General features: G+C 38.7%; 2 protein-coding genes across 4 annotated transcripts in view; one reads left to right on the top strand and one right to left on the bottom strand.

Moving 5' to 3' along the window:
• The first annotated feature begins 1,054 nt into the window (after nucleotides 1–1,054).
• pdzk1ip1 (PDZK1 interacting protein 1) lies at nucleotides 1,055–4,974 on the top strand. The gene is made up of 4 exons (XM_053635210.1): nucleotides 1,055–3,125; nucleotides 4,124–4,238; nucleotides 4,512–4,586; nucleotides 4,709–4,974. Exons 1-4 carry the CDS (start codon nucleotides 3,059–3,061, stop codon nucleotides 4,779–4,781), a joined length of 330 nt encoding a protein of 109 aa, XP_053491185.1. The 5' UTR covers nucleotides 1,055–3,058; the 3' UTR covers nucleotides 4,782–4,974.
• Nucleotides 4,975–5,802: 828 nt separating this feature from the next.
• Nucleotides 5,803–21,711, bottom strand: part of patj (PATJ crumbs cell polarity complex component) — a 163,792-nt gene continuing 147,883 nt past the window's right edge. For all 3 annotated transcript variants that reach the window (XM_053635119.1, XM_053635120.1, XM_053635118.1), the window contains 6 exons: nucleotides 19,781–19,818; nucleotides 19,552–19,674; nucleotides 19,200–19,304; nucleotides 15,001–15,104; nucleotides 13,965–14,088; nucleotides 5,803–9,345 (listed from right to left, as the gene is read on the bottom strand). In XM_053635119.1, coding sequence (XP_053491094.1) covers nucleotides 9,199–9,345; nucleotides 13,965–14,088; nucleotides 15,001–15,104; nucleotides 19,200–19,304; nucleotides 19,552–19,674; nucleotides 19,781–19,818 — 641 coding nt within the window. In that variant the 3' untranslated portion in view covers nucleotides 5,803–9,198. The remainder of the gene's footprint in view (nucleotides 9,346–13,964; nucleotides 14,089–15,000; nucleotides 15,105–19,199; nucleotides 19,305–19,551; nucleotides 19,675–19,780; nucleotides 19,819–21,711) is intronic.

The raw sequence follows: 21,711 nt of genomic DNA, 5'->3' as shown, positions 1-21,711 counted from the left end.
CTCACTACAGGCTGTCAGTCAGTCTGTGCATTGCCATGGCAATATGCAATGCTCTATCCAGCTGTGGCTTATATTGGGAACTATTTTTGTTGACCGACAAAACATTTGCCTAATATTGAGTATGAAATGTCAGTTACTCGATAATAATTTCTTCTTTATAGAACTGTTGTATAAAAACCACATCATACTCACATTCATGCTGTGCTATATTTCTTAATTGTACAAATGCTGTAACTGAGGAAAGAAATGTCCTCCACTTTAAGCTTTCGCTCTAGTGACTGGAGTGATGGTTGACTAAATCCAAGACCTGTTAAACCCAAACTACTCAACTGTGTGCTTGGATTAGATAAAAATGTCTGCAGAATGAATAAAACTTAATGTAATTCTCTAAAATGTGCGTAGCAAGAAGTAATTAGTAGGGATGTGTCCACACCTGGGAGAGTGTAATTACGTGTTTAGAGCAAGAGGAGGTAGTACAGAGTCGGACCTTCTCAGTGCTGCAGTGTGGACTCCGTGAGCTGCACTTTGGCCCATCAGGCATTCACGTAGAAGGAAAGTGTTATTGACCGAGTGGTTTATTAACACACAGCATCAGATACAGAAAACACTCTGACGAGATGACATTCTATACACTGTGTCAGGCTTTCTCCTCTGTGCTTAAACACAGAAATGTCAGCTTTCATTGTACTAATCTTTGACAATAGTCATATATTGAGGCATAAATTTTCCTCACAGCAACAGAACTGCAGTTGAATACATAAAGAATAAAACACAGCAGGATGGTGTGATGCAGCTCAACACAATCCTGATGTTGATGATTATATAACAGCACATCAATATGCATTTTATTGATCTTATACCACAGCAATTTGCCAATGCTAACAATCTATTATGTATTAGAGAACAACATGCTGTATGTTTTTATCTGTTTTTACATGTTATGCTGTGGAAGTTACTTCCTGTTATCACTTATGTTATAGCAGTTATAAATAGTTGTTCCTTCACAAGCCTGTCTTTTCCCTCTCTTGAAGTTAATAGGGGAAAAAAAACACAACTTGACGTTTTAGCAAGAAATCGCAAACCCATCTGTCTGAAAAGAGAGTTACGGCATTATCTCTGAATGTTACAAAGTGTGGACTTTGGAGACTCCTTCCATAAATGCTAAATAAACACCATGAAGTTTCACCACATCAACAATCATAGATGTTTTTATTTGTTTAAGTGGAGCATTGATTATACAAATCCCTGTGTAAGTTGTTGTTAGAAACACTAACATATTAGAATGAGCGCTTTAATAGAAATCTGTGATTAGTCTTACAGCCAGAACTTTGTGTCAGAGCTGCCGTTATAGAAAATTGATCAACAACTTTTTTTTTTTTTTTAGAATTGAACAGCACTGTGGTTTAATAAATAATATCACAGAGTCTATTTGTGTGAACTGGGACAATGCATTCCTGCTCTATTTTCTAAATCTTCTCTGACAATCATTACTGGTTATGAATACTAAGAACACCTGTCAAATGTGGCTGCTTTATATCTCACTATAGATTCTACCCATCATCAAACACTTCCAGCACAATCTAATTCTATTAAGCCCCTCTATTCATCTTGTCTGTGTGTCTCGCCACTCGAAACAGCGGCCAGCATGATGGATTCAACATGAGCTGTCTTTGACTAGAGTTTGACAGCAGTGTTTCCCTTTTTAATTAACTGCAGCACACACTCCTCCTCTTTTTCCCACCAGAAACCCTATGTGAGACAGAGAGACACAAACATGGAAGCATGAGACTGATGGATCTCAGAGGAGACCGGTGACAACAAAGGACGTCCTCACGGATGGATAATAAAAAAACATCATTGCCTATTACAGATTGGGGGGATTCAATTAACAGACCCCTCCTTCAGTCCGCTGGGGGCCAAGAGCGCTCCAGTGAAACCTGGAGGCCACCGGTTCTCAGAGCACTGCTTTGGAAAGACCCAGCACACAGCTCTCTCATGGCTATCTGCTCAGCCATCACTGTTGCATGTTCCCCTGGGGAGAAGCCCACTGTGTGTGTGTGCGTGCTTGTTAACTAGGGGGCAGGACAGTTTGGCTAGTCATAAAGAGCTGCTAATTTGGCTGGTGCTGAAACGACCTTGGGGAAAGAAACTCATCTCCTCAGGATTGTAGGATGCTCATGAATCCCCTGAGTGCTGAGGGGGCGGACCCTGCTGTCCTTCAGCCCCGCTCCCATGCCCTACACTTTGCTCTGTTAATCAAGCCTCTCACACGGATGATGCATTCTCCTCAGCCATTTAAAAGAATCTAATGAATCTATTTTTTTTTTTTATTTTGATATAGTGTCTCAGCACTGCAGGAATTGGATGTGCATACACAATCAGTATTGTTCTTCTATAGAAACTATAGTTTAGCAGCACCTACAAACAGTTCATGCTCAAATGCCTTATTTTGCCCAAACAACATGTTTCTTCTAATACTAGCTAATGTACAACTCTGAAGACATGCAAGATTGCTTTTATAGTGTGATCCTTAGTGATGTTTTACCAGCTGAAACACACACAGACACCCACACACCTAACAGAGCCAAAGTCCTAACATAACCGCTTACATTCATGGGCCAGTGGAATGTGTTTACTTACTTATGCGCTTCCTGCTTTGGTGGAGAATGACTTCCTCCAGCGATGTGCACACCATTACTGATGTCTAGCAAAACAATGAACACAGAGAATGCGGGATTATTAAAAATAAATACTGATCTAAGTGGCTATGTTTGTATATTAAATAGGCACAAAAAAGCACCGTTCAACAAGATGTCAAATAAATACTAGTATGGTTTTCTAATATGGCTGTGGTGGTGAATGTGGTAAATGATTGACTTTACATGAGGGGTGTGAGCAAGTGCAATGAATAGGGAGCTTCATGTGATGCTCCTGTTCAGTCTGAGGCACTGATGATAGAACTTTATTACGTTTAACTGGTGTATCACATTATAGACCATAACGAATTTATTGTAACGCGTCGATTCATTCAGTAGTATTATTCCAGGAAAGATCTGAAATGGGAAAAGCTGTCCGAGTGCTTTACTGCCTGCTGTTGATGCTGGGAGTTGTTACAGGACAAGCAGGTGAGATTTATTTAAACATAATTCTATCATGCTAATGCAAAAATGAATTATGATCTTTAATCTTAAAGTACAAATACCATAATTTCACTACTATTTTCTTTGTGCTCCTGTTGGATCAATTATTTTTATTATAAACATCTGCACTTAAGAAAGAAGCATAGCAGCATATCCTGTAATGTCTTATTTCCCTTATAACACAGCAATTTGCCAGCGATTACCAGTTTTCATAATTAAAAAACAAAGCATATTTTGTAGTACATTTGAACCATAGTTAAGTATAAAGTTGTGGAACTTCTGCGAAACATGTTAATCCATGTTATCACTTATGTTATAATCGGTCATTCTCTCAGCAGCCTCTATTTTTCCACTCTTGTGAATAAGATAAAGGTTAATGAAAAACCAGAAACTCCTCTATTCTGAAGACTTTCCTGTGTTGAAAAGTTACAGCTTTAACTGTGGTACAAAACACTGAAACTGAAAATTCCTTTAAGAAAATGCTAAACAAATGCCTTCTTAAAGAAATCTTCAGCATATGAATGATGATTTATAATCGGTTTGTGTGGAGAGTTGACCATACAATCCCTGTGGAAGTTGTTACTACAAAAGTGATAACCTATTGGAGCTAGAGCATTAATGTAATCTTTACTATAAACTACTGTCCAAGCTGCGCTAAAAGAAAATTAATCAACACCTTCTGACCAATCAGAATTGAGCATTCAACAGTAAAGTAGCCTAAAAAAAATAATTATATATATATATATATATATATATATATATATATATATATATATATATATATATATATATATATATATATATATATATATATATATATATATATATATCTCAAAGTATTCATTTCTCTTTCCTTATGTCAAATAAATGGTGAATACATCTATACACTTTCCTGCATTGTTATCAGGACATTCAGGGAGAGGTTTACAGATAATCAATATCATGTAGTTTTTCATGTCTGTGCTGGGGTCTGTGTGTGTTAGGGAGCGTTGGGCGAGCTTTACCAAACTGGCTCACTGGCATCATCGCTGTTGCTGTGTTTCTCTTTCTGGTCTTTATCACCTTCCTTGTCAACAAAGCCTGGTGTGAGGACTCAAGGTAATCACGTAATCATTACATCAGCCTGCACCTATGTCACAGCTCAGTAAGAAACTCCAAATGCTTTATTATTATAATAAAAAACAAAACAAAAAAACAACAAAAAAAAAACCTGACTCTAGTGACTCATGCACTGAAGCAGATTTTTAATGTTAAAGACATATCAACGCTCATCAGCTCTATGGTCGGTGTACAGGCTTGAGTGCGAGCAATATCTACGTAAGAGTAATCAGTAACTCCCTGAATTAACGTGTTTTCTTACTTGTCTATTAGTAACAGCCAGGAGGAAAAGGTCACTGTAACAGAAAACGAATATTCCATGACCATCACAAATCTTGATTCGGTCAGGTAAGACTTTAAATGCATTTCTTTTAAACGTTATCATGCTTCCAGATCAATGAACATAACGAAACACACAGTCCAATCCACATAACTGAATGCTGTATAACTTACCTTGCTCTGATTTTCAGGAGTCAGGAGTACGATGGTGCTTATGAAAATGTAATTATTCACAAATCTGAAGAAAATGTGACAGCCATGTGAATTTGGGAAAGTGGTCAACAGTTCGCTAGATGCAGTGTGGCATCTGTTTAAACCAGGTGTAAACTCTAATCCACCTTAGTGATGTTAAAGATTTCATTAATGTTTTTCTTGCACGTTTATACACTTACACACATTTATGGATATACGTACACATATGGGACAATTGAAAATAAATTTGTTGCCAGTCTTCACACTATGTGTTAATGAGTTAATCAGTGGACTGAATAATCATAAGCAAAGGTTAAACACATGAATGTGTATTTATATGAATGTAAATTGATTTTATTCATTATTTCTCTGTAGAATTGTAATTGAAGATAATTTCATTTACAGATAATACACTGGCTAGAACAGCCATATATTTTTCTTGTATAACCCTCGTCTCTTTAATGTTCTCAATACAGTGAACACAACAACAAAGTCAGTTATTCTTTAGCATTTTCTACAAGACTAACAATGTCAAATGTTCAAATAATGTGATGCACTTTAGAGCAGAGATCCTCAACTACAGTCTAGGAAAGCCTTCAAAGTTTACCTGATTCCAATACACCTGATCTGACTAACAAGTGTGACTGACAAGGGTTTAATAATGAACTGGATAAGGTGGATCCATGTTTGGAGTTAGTATTAGTTCCTGTTATCACTTATGTTATTGCAGCTTTAAACACTTGTCCCTCAACAGCCTCTTTTTTTCTTTCCTTCTCACTCTTGAAGCAAAAATGCAGCCTGTCATTTTACAGAGAAACCGGAAAGTGCAAAGACTCTACGGTGGCAGAAAACTTAAAGTTACAGATTTACCTCTGTCTGTTGCAAAGTGCTGACACCGAACACTCCATAAATGCTAAATATAAACATTTCCTCACAGAAAATAATTACACACATTTTCAAATCCATTTACTTGGAGCATCTGCCATACAAGTCCCTAGTCATTACTATAGAAATGATTATAATTGGTGGATTAATATAAACCTTGTGGCCAGAATTGTTGTCTGAGGTATGTTGTTAGAGAAAATGAATCAACACCTTCTATTCATTCAGAATTAAACATTCGACACTCCTGTGGTATAAAGAATGTAAGTGTAAATGAACAAAAAGATCAAGAGGATAAATGTAGATATCAGGTTTATTAGATCATCTCTCATTATCTAATATAATGAATCTCAACATAGTTTCTTTGGGATTTGACATTACATGATCATTTCACAAAGACTGACCAATGAACGAAACATTTCCAGTTGAACAGTTAACATTTGGAAGTGAGAGAGAGAGAGAGAGAGAGAGAGAGAGAGAGAGAGAGAGAGAGAGAGAGAGAACAAGCATAGGATAAGGACAGATGTTTTAAAGGGAATTCATGTCAGACAGTACGGAGAAAGCACAGTCTGCACATGGAAGCCAAGTTACGGCACAACGCTCTTCAATCTGATGGGCGCACCTGACGAGAGGAACACGTCTGCGCTGGGAAAATCCTCTACCAGTTTAACCACAGTGCTGCACATTATCCCAGAAGGGCCATTAAGCTGAAAGGTTAGGACCATTTAGAGAAGGAGTGTCCGAGTAAGAGCATTACAGAGATTAGCATTCTACTTCATTTAACACGTGATCTAACTCATCAGCTACTTATCAAGGCCTCAAATGTGTACTAGGTACTATTTTCTAACATGATACACTACTGCACCTGCACAATATATGTACTAGAGTATATAGCCCCTGGAGTTGTAACATTTTGTATCATTAGCATATTTATTTAAAAAAATTTTTTTAAAAATAAATATATATTTTTTAAACCTACAACCAGCCAATATTTAACTAGGGTGTAGCACTGTTCTCACCTCCTGCACAGGATATTTAGCAACATTTATTAACCACTGGTGATCTCATGGCTCTGCCCCTTTTTAAACATAATGCACTCTACAATGGCTTCATTATGTAGTTCAATAAGTTTTCATTGTTCCACGCTTCATTTTTTGGCTTTGTAAGTACATCACCCAGGGAATTAATAATACATTACAGCTTGTTGAATTTCGTGGTGTGAAGACGCTACTCACACTAAAAGCCTGTGAAGTATACCATTTGAGACGTAGTGACAAATCTCTGCAGGGCTCTCTGATTCAGACACTCCTGATTTCGAACCTCTAGAATGAGTTAAATGAGCTTTGTGTGTTTGGGGAAAACCCAATTTAGTGTTTTCATGCTTCTGATTCAGCTATAAAGCTGAATCTGAAATAAATGTCGAGCACAACCATAATGCAGAAAGTGGTTTACCTCAGCATGGACATTTTGGCGAGAGCCTCCTCATGCATTTTTGACGACCCTGAGGTCATACAAGTGTCTTGCAAGAATTTGGCACACTTCCGTTTGAAGATCGGGAGTCCAGCTGACACAGGATTTCCTCATATTGTGGTACACACAGTGCAAAATGATACATTTCACATACTATCTTCATTGCAACATTGACAGGAATGCTAGTTCAAAAGGCCTACAAAATCAACTTGAATTAAGGAAATAAATTACATATTTACACTGACGAAATTTGTGCAATTAAATGACGAAACACTGATGACAATTTTAGTGTTAAAAAAAACAACAACAACAAAACCCCCCCAATTAACCACAAAAATTCTTCGTGAATCTGACCGCTGAAGTCAGGCATGATTATTTGATCAGAAACACGAACGCTGCGCTTTAAATTACTCCACTTCACTACAAAAGATCATGTTGCTTCTAGTGATGTTGAGACAATAACAATGAAGAGCACATATACACCGGAAACAAAAACGAACAGAATTCTCAGCATGATCTAATTAAGGCCAGCATAACGTTTCAGCACTAATCCCTTATCACAGTTCATCCCTATAGTATTCTATATGACAGTGTATGTGTGTGTGTGTGTGTATAAACATTCATCAGTATCGACTGATTCTTATTAGCAAGCAAAGTGATTTAAAGTGTACAGTCAGTCAGCTGGTGAAAGTGTGTGTGTGTGTGTGTGTGTGTGTTTGTTTGTGTTAGTTAAATCACTCGAGTGATTCACAGAGGAATCACTGAGTGGCTGCTGCCATTCATCATTCATATCCCAAAATAACTACTGGGAATGTGTTCAGTATTTATGTTTTTATTGCAATGATAGATCTGTGCTGCATTGAATTAGTGTTTCCAGGTAAATCAAAAAAGCCAGTGGTAGCTTTGCAGGGAAAAAAAAAGAAATAATGTTTATGTTTTTCCAACATAATTTCTTTGGGTAGTACATGTCATTACCATTGACAAGATTTGACACATTTCCCTACACTGAGAAAACATAAAAACGTGCTCACTCGCAACTCACTTATAATGGAAGTTTTTGGGACAATTACGCAAAACATGGGAAATGATTATATATTAAGCTCTGAATTTCACTTAAACAAGAAGAAGAAACGGAAAACTTTAAAAGAAATCTACTGGTTCAAGACACCTTGTACAGTGGACATGGAGTAACTGATTCTTAAACAGAAAGATATTAGATATACTTTTTTTTCCTATCAATTAAAAAATATATATTGTTACCATGGTCAACCCTTTTCGTTTCGTTTCATTGTGTCTGTCCTCACTCCCCTTTGCTGTTGTGCCAGCCATATGTTTTTAATAGTTAATGACTTTTGTGCTTCACATATGTAAACAACTAAGCTCTCAACAGGTAGAACTTGTCCTTTAAGATACTTTCACAGAGGACAGATTTGGTGTGGTGTGATGGTGTTTGGATGCCATTAGGGAATAAAGTAATTTTTCAGAATGACTTACTGTATTGCTGCAGGGTTGGAAATTTGGAAACTTTACATCATCTCTGGTAACATTCTCGAACATCTTTCAGTTCATGGTTTTTTTGTTCTTATCTCAGTACAGGGAAATGTGTCAACATTTTTGTCCATTATAAGCATGCATAGACTACAGGTGCAGCAGAGATTTCTTCACATTTTCACTCAGAAGGCTGATCTGCCACAGAGTCATAAACCTGAACTGCTCGGATACAGGCTTGGACTGATTGTAAGTATGTGATAAATGTATAAAGTTTTTGCTTTTGACATAGGAGTCATCCACGCCTGATGTCTGCTCATTAACTGAATGAAACAAAAGGATTTAAGACCGGTCATGATCAATTTCCCTTCTTGTTTAGTGATGGATCAAAAATGTGCACACAAGGGGGTTAACTTTCATTCTCACACAAATCTCTGCTGGAGTTTGTGTTACGGAGCTCTACACGCTTGAAGGAGATTTTATTCAGGTGCTATGCATGCTCCCTCTTCTAGACGTGTGTTTGTGTGCATGTGTACCAGGTTTCAGAGTCCACTCCTTGGATTGTGACAGGAATGCAGTGTGTGTGTGTGCGTGTGTGTGTGTGTGCGTGTGTGTAATTCGTGGCAGTTTGTATGAGTGTGTGTTTGTGTTAAGACAGTACAGACAGTGTGACGAGCCCTCTCTGTTTCTTCAGGATGGACACAGCCTGCTCATGCGTGGCTCCCTCCAGACTCTCTCCATTCACAGACAGAATCTGATCTCCACGCTTTAGACGCCCGTCCACCGCTGCTGCCCCCTAAACACACACACAGGAGTGGCCAAAGCATACACTTAAGGATCAGCAAGGACTTAAGATTTTTTTATTACACTAAACAATAAATTCCTCTTTGATATAAAAGCACATTATAAACCTGTATATGTATATACTGAGTCAGTTTATTACCTACATGACCCACCTTTACACAAACTGTACAGTCGAAGTGATTTATCACATGAATGGTGTGTGATAAAATAGTGGTCAGACTGAATGTGTACAAAATATACTGTGGTCTTTTCTTAGTAGAACATCTAAATGTTGCGACACTCACAAACTTGCTATCTATTAAAATCTTAGTTGTTCACTAAAATACTAAATTCCAAAATGTTTCAAGTCACATCACACTATATTCACACTTAGAATTAACATGTGTCTTGGTCGATGAGACACAAGTGGACTAATTACAGGTGTGAACAGCATCGAATGTGTTTTGTGATTCAATGACACTTGTGGAGGTGGACTGGGACACGTGCTACTGACAGCAGTATATTTTTTACTGGGAATGCGTCTCCTACAGTATCAAAAGATCTCATCACTGGTGTAGCCAGGTTGGCTGTTGTTTTTTTGTCTGCAGGCTGACATTTTTCTGTCTGTGGATTGAATGTTTCACATACATTAACTTCATTACATTGCACCACATCATATCCAACATCTGGCAGAATCTATAGCCATGAGAATTCATTTTGTCCTGTAGACCAAAGGTAGCACAACATACAATTATACAGATGCATTTAATAAATGGCAAACTCAGTGTACACTCAAAGCTGATGTTTTATTCTTCTTATACCACAGCAATTTTTCAGTGATTACACATTTTTAATCAAATGAGGACACATCATACAACCCCAATTCTGAAAAAGTTGTGACAGTATGGAAAATGCAAAAAACCAAACAAATAAAAAGAGTCATTTGAAAATTCTGTTCACCCTGTACTATATTGAAAACACATTATTAACGCATTATTTGATGTTTTACTTTGTGAATTGAATATATTTTTGAAATTATGCACTCATTTCAAATCTGATGACTGCAACACACACCAAAAAAGTTGGGACATTCGACTGTTTACCGCTGTGTAACACCACCTTTTCTTTTAATTACACTTCTTAAGCATTTGGGATCTGAAGACACTTGTTGGTTAAGTTTAGTAAGAGGATTTCCCCCCATTCATGCATTATGCATTTCTTCAGTTGCACAACTGTACTGGCCTTCGTTGCCTTATTTTGCGCTTCATAGTGCGCCACACATTCTCAATCGGAGACGGGTCAGGACTGCAGACAGACCATGCTAACACCCGCACTCTCTGCTTATGCAACCATGCGCTTGTAATCTGGGCAGAGTGTGATTTGGCGTTGTCCTGCTCTGGATGGCAGCATATGTTGCTCCAAAATGTGTACATATCTTTCTGCATTAATGGTGACCTGAGGGCTGGTGCACTGACACACCCCCATATCATGACAAATGCTGGCTTTTGGACCTGACGCTGATAACAGCTTGGATGGTCCTATTCCTCTTTGGCACAACGGCTGTTTTGTCCAGAAACTATTTGAAATGTTGACTCGTTGGACCACAAAACACGATTCCACTGTGCTACTGCACATCTCAGATGAGACCGAGTCCAGAGAAGTCGGTGGCACTTCTGGAGAGTGTTGATGTATATCTTCTGCTTTGCATAGTAAAGCCTTAACCTGTATCTGTGGATGCAGCGGCGAATGGTGTTGATTGACAAAGGTTTACCAAAGTATTCCCGAGCCCATGTCAGGATATCCATTACAGACTCATGACGGTTTTTAAGACAGTGACGTCTGAGGGATCGGAGATCATGGGCATTCAGAAGTGGTTTTCTGCCTCGCCCTTTACGCACCGAGATTTGACCGGATTCCTTGAATCTTTTAATTATATTGTGCAGTGTAGAAGGTGAAATGCCCAAAATCCTACAGATTTACCTTTGGGGAATATTGTTCTCAAAGTGTTGGATTATTCGCTGAAGCATCTATTGGCAGATTGGCGAGTCTCGACCCATCCTTGCTCTTGAAGGACTAGGCCTTTTCTGGACACTCCTTATATACTATGATTAGACGATTACATCACCTGTTTCACATCACCTTCTTATTTCAACTTGTCACATCGCTATTAGTCCAAATTGCCCCGTCCCAACTTTATTGGAACGTGTTGCATACATCAATTTCAAAATAAATGTTTATTTTCAATAAACTATGCAGTTGATTAGGTAAAACATCAAATACCATGTCTTTATACTTTTATTGTTTAAATACAAGTCAAAGTACATTTACAAATCACTCCTCTTTGTTTTTATTAGCATTTTCCATACTGTTCCAACTTTTTCGGAATTGGGGTTGTAGTTTATCTACTTCTGGTTGCATTTAATGTGGTAGAATGTCTGTGAAACAAGTTAGTTCCTGTTAGCATTTATGTTTTAGTGCCAAGAAGTCCTCCATACTTTAGACTTTCCCATGGTGGAAAACTTTACCTCTGACTGTTATAAAGTGTTGACACTGGAGACTCCTCCCATAAATGTTAAATAAACATCTATTACAGAAAACATCACCATGTCAACAATTATATGTTTGTTATATCATAGCATGTTTTTAATCCATTTATTATTAGTCTTAGATTGTGTGTCCTGCACAGCCAAAACACATATGCAGTATGTATATTCTGAAAAAAACTTACACTCACTGAACACTTTATTAGGAACACCTGTTCACCTACTCATTCATGTAATTATCTAAACAGCCAATCGTGTGGTAGCAGTGCAATGCATTAAATCATGCAGATACAGGCCAGCAGAATGGGGGGAAATGTGATCTCAGGGATTTTGACCATGGCATGATTGTTGGTGCTGGTTTGAGTATTTCTCACTGCTGATCTCCTGGGAATTTCCCACAGAACAGTCTCTAGAGTTTACTCAGAATGCTTCAATAAAGGAAAAAATACCCAGTGAGTGTCAGTTCTGCAGACAGAAATGCCTTGTTGATGAGGGAGATCAATGGAGAATCTCCAGACTGGTTTGAGCGGACAGAAAGGCTACAGTAACTCAGATACCCACTCTGTACAATTATGGTGAGCAGAAAAGCATTTCAGAACACACAATACTCCAAACCTTGAGGCAGATGGGCTACAACAGCAGAAGACCATGTCTAGTTCCACTTCTGTCAGCCAAAAACAGAAAGCTGAGACTGCAGTGGGAATCCATGGACCCAACCTGCCTTGTATCAACAGTTCAGGCTGTTGGAGGTGGTGTAATGCTGTGCGGAATGTTTTCTTGGTACTTTGGGCTCGTTAATACCAATCAATCATCGTTTGAATGGCACAGCCTGTTTAAGTATTGCTGCTGACCATGTGCATCCCCTCATGGCTACAATTTACCCATCTTCTAATGGCTACGTCCAGCATGATAATGCACCATGTCACAAAGCAATTGTCGTCTCAAACTGGTTTCATGAACATGACAATGAGTTCAATGTTCTTCAGTGACCTCCCCAGTCACCGGATCTGAATCTAATACAACACCTTTGGGATGTGGTTGAATGGGAGATTTGCATCATGAAAAGTGCACCTGAAAAATCTGCAGGAATTGCGTGATGCAAACGCGTCAACATAAACCAGAATCTCAAAGGAATGTTTCTAACATCTTGTGGAATCCATGCCACGAAGACCTGAAGCTGTTTTGAGAGGAAAGGGAGGCCCTTACCCAGTATTAGTACACTGTTCCTAGTAAAGTGTTCAGTGAGAGTATACTGAAATATGTTTTGAATAGTTTTCCTCCCACATACCAATAGTAACAACACTCTACATATGAAAGAATTAACAAAAATTGCTCATGTTCCAGTGTTAAAGTTCTGTAGCTAGATTTCAAAAGGCATCAAACACATAGAGCTCATTAAAAACCACATGCAACATGGCAAAAAGAGAGTTCCTCAACAATTGTTTTCTTCCTAAAGGGATTTTATTTGGAATCCTCTCTGTTAATGACAAATACACAAAACCTTTAATGGGTCTTACAGAGGAACAAAGCAAAGAGCTGTTCAGAGTTATTTTTTTCCTCAAAGAAACTTACAGAACATGATCAGCATTGGTGAGTAAAGTGATTCTGATGCTGAACCTGACATCAGCAGGGATGTGATGTCTGACTCGTGTGTGCCCCCTGCTGGTTGTTGGTGGTTGTAGTACAACCAGAACAAAGCACACACTTCTCTTTTATCCCTCTTGTTCTAGTAATAGCACATTTTAGCTTGACCAAAATTGGAAATAAAACATTATTTCCAGTTATTTATCTTTTTTTTGGTCAATTTGTTTCATAAAATTTTTTAAAATGATATTTATGCTCTATAGATGATATTGAGAGTCATGTGAACTTAAGAGCGATGATGTAAAACTAATATGACAATATTAGTATGTCATATGTGTAATTCAAAAACAAAAAAGATGATCCAGTCTTCCATCTCTTATTTACACACAACATGTGCCATCAGATGGTGAGACATAATATATATCGATAGATAGATGGATAGATATAGATAGAATGAATATGTAGATTCATGTGTGCGTGTTAGGACAGTGTACAATGTTTGTACCTTGCTGAAGACAGTTTTGACGTAGATGGGCAGGTCTCCATGCGGACTCCCGAAGCCACCGACGATGCTAAAGCCTAGCCCTTCAGAGCCCTTCTCCAGAGTGATGCTCTTTGGCTTGGGTGTTCTGTCACAAAACACAAAGATTTTTTTTATATTTCAGGATATACGATTATACATATGCAACATATACACTCACTGGCCACTTTAAAAGGATTCCCTGCTCATTCATGCAGTTATCCAATCAACAAATCATGTGGCAGCAGCACAGTGAATTCAATTAGGCAGATACGGGTAAAGAGCTTCAATTAATGTTTATATCAAACATCAAAATGGGGAAAAGTGTGATCTCATTGACTTTGATTATGGCATGGTTGTTGGTTTGAGTGTTTCAGAAACGGATGATCTATGGGGATTTTCACGCACAACAGTCTCTAGAGTTTGGAAACACCTTGTTCATGAGCGAGGTCAAAGGAGAATGGCCAGATTGGTTCGAGCTGACAGGAAGGCTACGATAACACAATAAACACTCTTTACAACTGTGGCGAGCCGAAAAGTTTGCTGGATGGGGGAAAAACAGCAGAAGAGCTGTTAAGGGATACAAATTAGTAACAAGAAAGACTACACTTGGTGGTGTGGGAGTCTGCTGGCATCAAGTTCTACTTGTTTATTCCTACTTGAAGTTAATCAGACAAAAAATACCATGTTAATGAGAAACTGAAACGCTCAAACTCTTTAAAAGATGTTCCTTCGGTGGATCATTTGAATGACAACCAGAATCATGCAATGATGGAAAATTCATCAACACCTTCTGACAAATCAGATCCACAACTTCAACACTACTACTGATGGATAAGAAAAAATATATATTGTTTTGCACAATAAGTCACAAATGCATTTTAGCATATTTGCATTTTACTGCTTATGTAATACGAATAAAGTCTTCACTCAAGTGGTGGAAGGCAAGTATGTAGTACTTGATGAGTGGGTTTTCCCAGTAAACAGAGGAGTGTGACTGGCGGAGAGTCTCAGAACTCACTCTGGCTCTGTAATCGGGGTCTCAGGGTTGGTGCTCAGGGTGGAGCTTGAGGACATGCTCTCCACCTGACTGGCGATGGCGCTGATGTTAGTATCTGCTATCACCTGTCAGAGAGACACACAGAAAATCATCAAACATCCTGAGAGATATGTGCCTTGAAAACACACACATAGCTGTATATTCAACCACCGTCAAAACAAACAAACAAACAAACACACACACACACACACACACACACACACACACACACACACACAAAAGTATCCTGCTAAAATACAGCAAAAGCTGCTCTGGCATCAAAACTCATATCAGTGAGTCTGAAGGCATGTGTGCCATAAAGATGACTGTATGCATGTGATAACGTGCATTTGTTAATGTGTTGTGTGTTGGGCATTGAAATGCACCCCTTTAATCCCTCCTGTCCTGGGTGCCACGCATACGATTGTTCTACAGACAGGCGCTGCTTCAAAGACATCGATCCTCTGACAAACACTTCCTACTACTCATCAGCCCCCCATCTCCATTCTGCTGCTTTAATAAAGGATTTTCCCCCCTTTTTGTGGCATTTCATTGCTTTATTTTGCCCACACATCAATTAAACCCGATGACTGCAATGACAGCGGCAGCGCGCCGAAAAACTCTCATTTCCATATTTAATTAACGTCGAGGCAATTAAAACTAGAACACACAACAACAAACAAAAGCTAATTAAAGAATGACTTGGCCAGTTTGTGAGAAAAAGTGCGGAAACATTCCCTTGCCATCACTTTCATTTATCTCACAGAGAGAGAGAGAGAGAGAGAGAGAGAGAGAAATTGTGGAAATTTTTTAAAGAACATCCAGAGAAATCATATCCAGTTACTACACGGTCTCTGTGAAAATGACTGCATACCTCTACGAGACAAAACAATGTAAAAATAATCAAATAATCACAGTAAATATTGAGATGTCATGTGGCATTTGACACATGGGAAAAACTGGGCTAATTCCACATGTACCTGCTATTGAGAGAAAGAGATGAGAGGACATGCACATAAATGAGCAGGAATGGACGTGGTAAAAAGTGAGAGAGGGAGAGAAGGGGGGGGGGAGAGCGAGAGAGAGAGAGAGAGAGAGAGAGAGAGAGAGAGAGAGAGCGAGAGAGAGAGAGAGGAGTAAACAGTAATTGGTCTCCTAGCTGGTGTAATCAGCAGCATGCAGGCAGGGCTCCCCCTGTTTGAAAGCTCGCTGCATTCCTCCTGGAGCGCGGCAGATAACGGTGCATTTGCATAAAGGCTTGGGATTATCTGGCAACCCGTGCTCAACTGCCGCACAGCTGCTGAGAGCTGATAACAGCACAGTGACACAGCACCAACCCTCACATACTACAATAAATCCACACACACACACACACACACACACACACACACACACACACACACACAGTACTGTATAGCACAAACATATACAGTCAGCGATCAGCACACAAACACAATTCTATATGTTCACCTATACACAATTACATACACAACCTTCCTCTTTCCCACATGCATGTACCTACACACACTTCCTCTATCATTCACACTTTTTCATACAATCATGCATGAATAGACCAAGCAGTGCCTCAGACTCACAGACAGAAAAAGCTTCAGGACATACAGGTGGGTGATAGAACGGACACAAAATTTACAGTAGACTGAAAAACAGCATGACTAGATACAAAAAAAAAAAAAGTAGACTTGAATTAAATGCTATATCAAATGTGAAAGCAGCATTATGCATGAGCAATCAAGCTAAAGAATCATTTCAATGCAAAGCGCATAAAGGAAATTCAGAGATTTGGGTTCGAGCCGCAGCGCTCTACAGTCATGCTGCAGTACATGGAGAATACATCCTTTAAATGTTTCTTCCTCAAATCCCATCACACAAACACACTGCTACAGAGATAAAAAGACTATATTTCACATCATAATAACTGGTGAATGTTACAGTATACATGACGTACATAACGTTTATGAAAATGTAATTTAATGATCACTTCTGAAAGACTTTTTTGACATTAAATTTAAAGTTACTGTAATGCTCTTAGCAGAGACTATGGCTGGTCACAATATTAAATAAGAGAGGTAGAAAAAATTCTACTACCCATCAGTAACTCCGGATACTATTATGAAGCCATTGTGGTTGAGGTTTTTTTGCATGGGGCAGGAGCATAGACATAAAACTATAACGCTTACACACGAGCACCTTCACTGAAAGACAGACAAACAGCACCATTTGTGACTGCATTTTTTGGCCCTTTATGTGATTTGTATTGGACAATGTTTGCTTAGTCCATTTATTTATAGTTTTTCCAAAGGCATTTTGGAAAAAAAAAAAATCCATGGTCCATGACATTCATGTTTACTCACGCACTAGTGCATTTCACGTGCACCTTCTCGATCACGGCTGAGGACATGTTATGGAAGTGCCAGTGATGCAGGTTGCAATAAATTACCACTAATGCACACAAAATCTAGGGAACAGTTCCCCAAGTGTGATCACTTGACATGGCTGTGTGTACCTACAGTCTGGTCTAGAAAGAAATCAGCCTCAGTCTCTACTTCATGTTATTCCGTGTATTTTTCTTACAAGCATTAAGAGCTCTTGTTTATGGTTCCAGAAAAGGGGGGGGAAATCCACTTAAATCATTTGTTAACAGTAAATAATTTGATGCGGATGCCAAATACGAAACCTTACATCTATGTCTTTCAATCTTTGAAAACAGAGGTGTCCAAAAAAGATGAGTAAATTGTAATAAATCAGAAAGAGAAAGAAATGCACACCAAAAACAAATAAAAGGTGCTGTGCCACAAACCAATCGAGCAGCAGTGTAAAAAGAGTTAACGTTCTTAATGTTCTCGTAAAAGGCCCATATAAATCACTCCAAACCAATTGTTTCCTCACCAACTCTTCATCTCCATTTGAGATTTACTGCCAGTCTGTTTTAATGTGTGGAAGAGGTACACTAATTTACACTTGACAGATCTGCACTGGTGTGTAATTGTGACTGCTGTCATGGCAATTTGGCACAACGCGGCAGTCATTCTCCATGTCGTGCACAGAAAAACTTTTGCAACTAGGTTTTTTTTTTTTGCTAAAGGTACTTTATGCTGTACATTCACCAATAAAACATCCATAGCCTCAGTTGCAAATACTCTCAAAAAATGTGTGCTGTACTAATAGGTTTACTATATTATTTACTAATAATATTTTTTTTTTTTTGTACAGATATCTAAAATGCAACATAATGCTGAACAGACTGTCTAAATGCAATTCAATTCAGTTCAATTTTATTTGTATAACGCTTTTAACAATGGACATTGTCCCAAAGCAGCTTTACAGAAATATACTGTACTGTGCAAAAGTTTTAGGCAAATGCAAAGAAATGCTGTAGAGCAAAGATGCCTTCAAAAATAATAAAATTAAATGTTTCTACATTAAAAAAATATATATATACCGTAAAGAGCAGTAAACCGTAGAAAATGAAACAAAGTCAATATTTGGTGTGACAAAAAAATAAAAATAAAATACTAGTCTCCAGTACAATTAGTGCAGTTTTATAAGGAAATGAGCTGTAAGTTTTATTGAGCATCTTGCAGAACCAATCACGGTTCTTCTGGAGACTTTGACTGTCATGCTTGCTTCTTATTTTTGCTGCAACACCCAGCAGCCTTCATTGTGTTTTTTGTCTGAAAAGTGTCTATGTAATATGCTCCTGCTTTAATGACATACAAACATTTTTCTTTTGTGCTTTCTTTTAATTTCGTGTTAGAAAATTATGTTTGGGAATCTAAAATGTTTTTGTACTGACTTGATAATGTAGAAGTCGCAAAATAAAAAATCTACAGCAAAGTTTGTACAAAAAAAAATAGGGTGCCTAAAACTTTTGCACAGTTCTGTATATATTTGGGATATAAATTTTAAATGTATGCATTTATTCCTAATGAGCAAGCCAGAGGCGACGGTGGCAAGGAAAAACTCCCCAAAACGACATGAAGAAGAAACCTTGAGAAGAACCAGACTCAAAAGGGAACCCACCGTCATCTGAGTGACAACAGATCCTCTCAGGTGAACTTTAACTGAAATGATATAAAATCTTTCACAGCTAATGTAAATTTGCCATCTCTCACATGCAGGTAACATCCTACAAGCGTGAGCTTCGGGGATCAGGCATATACCTGTAAAGCAATGTTGCCATAGGCATTTTTCAGCATGGTGACCACCTCCCCGTGAGACAGACCCTCCAGAGAACGAGAGTTAATGCTCACAATACGGTCGCCCACCTACACAGAGAGAGAGAGAGCGAGGGAGAGAGAGAGAGAAAACACACAACAAAGATATAATTATGAGGAACACAAACCCATGCATTCGATTCATCAATTCCTGTCCGATGCGATTCAGAGCAGTGGAGTTCACCTTTTCCGCTACACAAAGCTAAATCAATAACACTTCTTCTGTCTGTACACAGAGACAGAGAGCTAAAAGGACAGGGGTGAAAGGTGAATGGGAGGGGGGTTTATGTGTTGTAACCTTGAGGCGGTGGGTCCTGGCAGCTACACCGTTAGCCTGGATCATGGCGATGAAGATGGGGATGTCTCCCAGTGGACTGCCCTTTCCACCAGCTATACTGATCCCCAATGCATCAGTTGGGCCCTGTGGGGAAACACACACACACACACCTCATGAAGCCTCACTCACAGGAGAAGCTTTCAAAATCACTCAGCTGGTGAAGTTTTAGAAGGAATGGTTGGGTTCTTACACGAGTGATTTCCACTGTGCGTAGGCCTGTTTCAACTACTGAAATGACACAAAAAACACACAAAATAAACTCAGTACAAATCTGAATAACTTATGAGTCAATATCTTCTATGTGCTAAGTAAAATGAGACAACTGTATCTTAAGAAAACATTTGCCAGATGACAATGAATACTATAGATCAGTGCGTTCTGGTTTCCTGACTTGGCATCTGTAGTGCAAGAAATGTGAAGATCACAGCATTCTTATAGGTCTGCTTAATCACCATAAGATCATTAAAAACCACCAGAAACCCAATGAAAACAAACAAGTAAGTCTAGAATGAGTCACGGGTTACCTGTTAAACCACCAGAACCCTTTACAAGAACACTTACAATAACCCAATCATCATTTCAAAACTACCAGGATGCCATTGTTTTGTATGTGTAGTGGCCTGGAAAATCCCTTCACATGGTGACACTTTTACACTTTCTCTTTTGCATACATCTCAATCACGAGTAAAGTTAAGCATTTTACATTCAAGTTACCTCTACGAGGAAAATGCATTTACAAATTCTGACTGTGCTGAAAAACACTACTACAATGATATAACACCTGCTATATCCTGATTTAATTTGTATTTCATATAACGTGTAATAAATATTATATAAAATAATAAATATGACCACTCAATTCATCAAAGATTATACGCAAGTTTACGACGGGAAATAAGTCATCCTTGTCTCTTCACTCGACTGATCTCTGCTCACTGTTACATCACTGTTGGAATAAGCGCTGGTTAATTCAGGACATTTTGTTCTGTTGGCTGAACTTCCTTTTTTAGGATTAGCATCCAAACATTACAGCTTTGACTGCTACCATCTCTACAGTGTCAGAAATGGTGTGCTTCATTGATCATGTGGCTCAGGTGGTTGAGCGGGTTGTCCACTAATCGTAGGGTTTGCGGTTCGATTCCCGGCCCACATGACTCCACATGCTGAAGTGTCCTTGGGCAAGACACTGAACCCCAAGTTGCTCCCGATGGCAAGTTAGCACCTTGCATTGCAGCTCTGCTACCATTGGTGAGTGTGTGTGTGTGAATGAGTGAATGTAAAGCGCTTTGGATAAAAGCGCTATATAAGTGCAGACCATTTACACAGTTGGTATTTACAGTATCATTTACAGATTATGTGTTTGTATAGCCGTGTTTGTTAAACCAGTTCCTCATCTACCAAATGATGATCACTGCTGAAATACGTTTAAATACATGTTTCTACATCATTCAGGGAAAATACTGCATATTTGTGTTTACTTAAAGGTACACAAAGTGTCAAAGTTCGTTAGAGACAGAAAAATACAATTGAGGTCAAAACCTGATTTTCCCTCATGTTTGGCTGTTTGCCAGAATTTAGCCACAATAATATGACAGGGTTTCCCAGACCATCGCACATATTGGTTAACTGAAATACTGTAGTGTAGATAGTTTAGTGTATGCAGCCACTTTAACAGTAACACTTGTACCTCTGCTCTTTCACGTGATTATCCAATCAGCCAATTATGTAGCATCAGTGCAATGCACAAAATCATGTAGCTACACGTCAACAAAATGGTGCAAAAACCAAAAACATCCAATGAGTGGCAGCTCTGAGGAGAATGCACAGGAATGTTTGAAATTACAGGAAGTTAACTCAGATAACCACTGTTTACAACTTCAGAAAAGCATCTCAGAACACATTACACCTTGAGACAGACGGGCGACAACAGCAGAAAACTCCACTGAGTTCCGCTCATGTCAGCCAAGAACGAGAATCTAAGGCTTCACTGAGCACAGGCTCACCTAAACTTGAGGGTTGAAGCCTGTGTTCACTGCACCCTCAGTTTTATGTTCTTGTCTGACATGAGAGGAACCTGATGTGATCGTCTGCCGTTGTACGCATCTGTCTCAAGGTTCGACG

The sequence above is a fragment of the Ictalurus furcatus genome, chromosome 10 (genome assembly GCF_023375685.1).
Source record: "Ictalurus furcatus strain D&B chromosome 10, Billie_1.0, whole genome shotgun sequence".
NCBI classification, from domain to species: domain Eukaryota; kingdom Metazoa; phylum Chordata; class Actinopteri; order Siluriformes; family Ictaluridae; genus Ictalurus; species Ictalurus furcatus.
Note: the sequence above shows the minus strand (reverse complement) of the source record. Positions and strands in the feature narration are given on the sequence as shown.

What these genes read in the sequence shown, in the direction of transcription:
- pdzk1ip1 (XM_053635210.1), top strand. Translation starts at nt 3,059, where the DNA reads ATGGGAAAAGCTGTCCGAGTGCTTTACTGCCTGCTGTTGATGCTGGGA. An exon ending in GCCTGGTGTGAGGACTCAAG is followed by an intron (nt 4,239 to 4,511) that starts GTAATCACGTAA and finishes CTTGTCTATTAG; the next exon opens with TAACAGCCAGGAGGAAAAGG. An exon ending in ACAAATCTTGATTCGGTCAG is followed by an intron (nt 4,587 to 4,708) that starts GTAAGACTTTAA and finishes TCTGATTTTCAG; the next exon opens with GAGTCAGGAGTACGATGGTG.